Source organism: Pteropus vampyrus, unplaced genomic scaffold (genome assembly GCF_000151845.1).
Source record: "Pteropus vampyrus isolate Shadow unplaced genomic scaffold, Pvam_2.0 Scaffold380, whole genome shotgun sequence".
Lineage (NCBI taxonomy): Eukaryota > Metazoa > Chordata > Mammalia > Chiroptera > Pteropodidae > Pteropus > Pteropus vampyrus.
The window spans coordinates 247,441-252,446 of record NW_011889161.1 but is presented as its reverse complement, the minus strand read 5'-3'; the positions used below and the strand labels follow the sequence as shown (position 1 = coordinate 252,446).

The window sequence follows — 5,006 nt, the reverse complement described above, 5'->3', positions numbered from 1 at the left end:
CTTTATTCTGGGCTTTCTGCAGGGGCCGCACAGAGCACCCCGATTCCTTCCAAGAGATGCTAGATTCCTGAGTGGCGGATCTCATGTCATCGTCTCTGGGGCATGCGTGGCGTCCAGTGCGGTATACTGTATTTTTTATTACTGTTCCGTCATTCAAACAACGTGAGTTTCTACTCTTTGCAAGAACGTCACCGGGCAGTGAAAACGAGCATGGGGCTGCCTTGGATTGTGACAGACAGACACGCTAGCAGGTTCGAAGTGGGGAGGGAAGGTGACATGGTATGGTCTGGTGCGGGAGTCACCACCAGCTGCCCACCCAGGCTCATGAAGCCCCTACTGTGTGCCACACACTGTTTGGGGGTGTGAGCACAGCGGGCAGGGGGCAGACAGGGTGCCTCTCGAGGGCTGTCACCTGGTTAAGGGGACAGACAATAACGACATAGTAGACGAGTAAGATGGTCTCAGAAGGCAGCAACCTAGAGGAAGAAAATAAATCCGATGGAATATTTAATAAATATTCAGTAGGAAATTTAGAAAATACAGAGATACATAAAGACGACGAAAGGCTGGTACTGGCGGTTTGGCGTTTTCTGTCCTGTCTCCGCCGGCCCGCGGTTTACGCCCGCCTTTCCCCCGGCCCGCGGAGGAGGCGTCTTGCCATGCCATCAGACGGTCTTCGGAACCACGAGCTTTCGTCGTCTGCCTGGAATTCCATTCCGGAAGTCACTGTCTCGTCCTCCCCCTCCGTGCTGACACCTCGGTCCCTCTGACACCTTTCCTCGCACTGCTCTGGATGGCTCGCTAGTCCGAGAGCATCCAGGTCAAGACTGGACGCCAGGTCCAGCCCACCCAGGACAGCACAGACCCTGGGAGACGTGGCCTCTGGGGCCAAGAGCAGACTCTCAGAGACGGAGGATCTCCCAGGCCCCTCGGGACTGCAGGCTCAGGCCACAGCAGCCGAGTGCCTCCTCCCGCAGTTGCCGAGGTGACGCCGAGGTGACGCCGAGGCCTCTGACGGCCTGAGAGTCCCCGTGTGTCCCCCGCTCCGCGTCCGGCTTTCCAGCACTGCCTGCGAGGGGCTCGTTCTTTCTGCCCCGGTTTCCGTGGCTCTGGGTATTGTTGTTATGCTGTTTGTTTAAAAAGAAAGTGCACGGATTTACGTCACGAGGATGCGAAGATGTCATCGTCATCAACTAATAAAAATGACCATAAACGAGTCCCCAGACCAAGTGCCATAATGACACCTACCTCTCAGGGACATTGTGACAACCAGTGAGTCATGTGAAGATAGAGGACGAGGGACAAAGCGGCATGAAGTCCAGCGGCACCGGCATGCCTCCGTCGTGCTGGCATCTCCACGGCGGGCCCTGCCGAGCCAGAAGGAACAAAGTCATGGTTGGGGTGAGGGGGAGCGCAGAACAGCTCAGTTAAAAACTGCTCAGAATAAGCCGAGCGTTTTAAGTTGGGCAGAGCCCCTTGGGATCAGCTGGACCAGGAAGAAGGTTCAGCCAGCCCTGCTTCACATGCCCTAAGGCCTGGAAGGAAAATTCTAGAATATTCTTCTCATCAATAAACCACAGACACAAAATCAGCTGGTCAGGCTCAGGACCTGGGCTGCCAGGACTGGAACCACAGAACTCTCAGATCCCCAAAACTTTCCTCAGAGCCGGTGAGCAGGTGCAGAGGATGGGTGGGCCACCTTCCGGCCTCCCTCAGTGAGGTCCCACGGCAGATGTGCGACATTCCATGGTGATGGGATGTAATGTGATCTACACAGAAACCAGAAGAAGCTTAAGCACCTAAACAAACAGACAAACAGAGGAAGCACCAAGGTCAGGTGTGCCCAGCCCCCCGCAGCCCCGTTTCCATCTGGACGGAGGGGACCTCAGGCTCTTTCGGAAAGTCCACCCTCTGTCCCGGCCCGCGAATACCCGCCAACTGCACAACACTGGTTGAAAGATCCATCTTCCCTCATTACCCACGGCCGGTGGCCAGAGCTGGCTCCCAGGACCGGGACAGTCAGACAGGCAGTGGGAGAAGCTGGGCTTTGTCCACTCCAAGGCTGGCTCGCGGCCAGCTCCCACCGTCCCTGCTCTTAGCCCTCTGCTCCTGGAAGCCCCACCCACGGTCTCATCTCGATCACCTTTAAAAACCCAGGTCCACAAAACCAGGATATGAGACCACTTCATACCCATTAAGACGGCTGTTAATGAGGGGGAAAAATAACAAAGTAACAAGCGTCCGCGACAATGTGGGGAAAGTGGGAGCCTGTGCACTGCTGGCTGGAATGTAAAACGGCGCGGCCAGTCCAGAAAACAGCACGAAGTTTCCTCAAAAAGTTAAACGTCGAATTCCCACACGACCCAGCAGCCCCTCTATCGGACTCGGGCAGGTCCTTGCACGCCCACGTCCACCGCGGCACTAGTCACAACAGCCAGGAGGCGGACACAAGCCAGGCGTCCACCCACGGCAGGTGGTGAGCACAGCGTGGTCCGTCCACACACGGCCTCTGACTCAGCCTCAGAAAGCCAGGACACTCTACACCTGCTGCAACAGCCCGTCGCAAAAGGACGAATATTCCCTCGATTCTGCGATCACGTGAGACTCCAGAGCGGTCAGATTCAGAGACGGTGGAAGAGTGGTCGGGGGGCGGGGGAGGGGGTCCGTGCCTAACGGGACAGGCTCCGTGGGGGACGACGAGATGCTCTGAGATGGACGGTGGCGAAGGGTGGACAACAACATGAACGGACTTAACGCCACAGAACTGTGCACCTAAAATGGTTAAAATGGTCAACTACATGTTAGTTATATTTTACCATAATTTTTTTCCCCAGGGGTCCAGCAAGAGCCAAAATCACCCCAAGACTACCCTGGCAGCCCCCCACCGCCACCCTTAGAAACCAGAGGCCACCTCTGGGACCGAGGCAGGCCGGCCCGGGGACTCTCCTGGGGGACACTGGCCTCCTCTGCACCCTGCCTACCGGCTGGAGCCTACAAACAGGTGGGCACCCCGACCGGCTGCTGGAACCCCCACGGCAGGGCGGCCAGCTCGGGCTCGGGGCTGTGACACAGCCTTTGACTTCTACTGTAAATCCCACCACGACTCAGGATCCCATTTTCGTGCGAAAATCAGACAGTGCAGGTCGACCCCGGGTGACACACTTCTGGGAGGAAAGCCAGCCCCTGGGCATGCGGGGTGGACAGCGGTGCGGAGCCCGTGTGTGCATGTGGCGTGCGCGTGCACGTCGTGCACGTGTGGCGTCTCCATGTGTGTGGCATACGTGTGTCACGGGGGGCTGTCATGGGTGGCGTGTGCGCCTCCACTGATAAAAAGGGAAATGCATTTTCTCGGGGCTACCGGACCTTGAGCACCCCACGGGCCGGTGCCAGCTGTGGGGGCCTGGAGGAAAAGCATTCTTCTGTGGAAGGGCGTGAGGCCGGAGGGTCCAGGGCCGCCAGATAAGGCTTGGATGGGCCAGGAGCCAGAGCGCGGGGCAGGACAGCCCGGCCTCGCCTTCAGAGGTCCCAGGCCGGGCGGCAGCCAAACCCGCTCGGGAGCACTGGCCGGCCGGTGGGCCTGACGGCCGTGTCCAGCTCACACGGCTACTACGGGGAGGCGTGGGAGGACCCGGGCGGTGAGGCGGGCAGAGGGGCTCCAGTCCCACCCCAGGCCTCCGGTCCTTGGGCCCGGCACTGGCCCCAGCGGTCACTCACCCGCAGAGGGGAGCTCTTCCCAAAGGGGTCCTGGGGGCACCCTGCAGGCCAGCAGATGGCCCAGTGGCCCCACTGGGCCCCCACTCTCCCTGGCAAAGCAGAGCCTACTCCTCACAGCCGGCCTAATCTTAAACGCACAGGGTCTCTGGAGGGCTTGAGGGGTTTCCCACACAGGCTTGCAGGGGCCGGGAGCCGTGGCCAGCTTGCCGCATAACCCTGGGAGAAGACGTCGGAGGGGCTGGCTGGTGACGCTTCTGTCCCTGGACAGCAGGCTGGGACTATCCTCCTGGGGCAGATGCTCCTTCACGTGTCCCGTGCGAGCCTCACGGCATGAGCTGGGGTGGGCGGACAAAGCCCGGCCTTCTTCTGACCAGGTGACCTAAACCCGGCCAGGCTACCTGGGTGCGGGCAGGTGCTCTCGTCCGGGCCGTGTGTCCCCAACCCAAACACTCACAGATTAAGGAACAAGCAGGGAAAGAAGAAAGGTAGCAATGGCGGGGGGAGCTCAGGGGGTCCCCAAACCCAAAACCTCTCTCGGTGTTAAAACCTGGGTGGAGACGGGCCCTTGGAGGGTTCCGGAAACGGTCCCGTGTCTGCTTTGCTTCTCCGGTTTCACCGAGAAACGCCCATCACGTTGCTTTATTACTTCACACTCGGAAAGTTTCGTAGCCTCCGCTGGGTATTATTACTCCATCTTGGATTTTTGAAGTTTGTTTCTCCCACATTAGTTTCAATCGAAAGTCAATGCTTTTTAATAATTTGGAATTTTAAAACTTTTTTTCCGGTCGTAAAATTGAATATGACTATTATAAGCAATATATATAAGAATGAGAATCTATAGAATAAACAATAAAGCTAAGATAATCCATAATTCTACCACCCACATATCATCACTGTTATTATTTTGGTATATTTTTTCTGGTTGCATAAATACATGTGCTAAATCTTTTAAAAATAAATTTGGATTATACTCTATAAATATGAACAGTTTATAGCCTGTTTTTTTTCTATTTACATAAAGGGGATTTCCTTGTGTCGTATTTTATTTAAGACATTATTTTAAATGTTTAATATTCCATTATGTCTAACATTTATTTAACAGTTCCACTTATTTGACATTTCTGCTATTTTTAGACATTTGTTGTTTTTATACATTATTATAAACAATGCTATCATGAGCATCTTTTTCAAATATCTTTATTCTTACATAAAATTCGTTTGTTAGGACAAAGCCTTAAAAACGAAATCGCCAAGTTAAAGAGGATAAACTCTCTTAAAGCCTTGGGTACCCC

At 55.3% G+C, this 5,006-nt stretch overlaps 1 protein-coding gene across 1 annotated transcript in view; it reads right to left on the bottom strand.

The window, feature by feature from the left end:
- The window catches only part of HSF2BP (heat shock transcription factor 2 binding protein), a 127,479-nt gene continuing 122,473 nt past the window's right edge, over positions 1-5,006 (bottom strand). Inside the window, exon 7 of the mRNA XM_023523174.1 lies at positions 1-1,799. Within this exon, the coding sequence (XP_023378942.1) occupies positions 1,792-1,799 (8 nt within the window). The 3' untranslated portion in view covers positions 1-1,791. The remainder of the gene's footprint in view (positions 1,800-5,006) is intronic.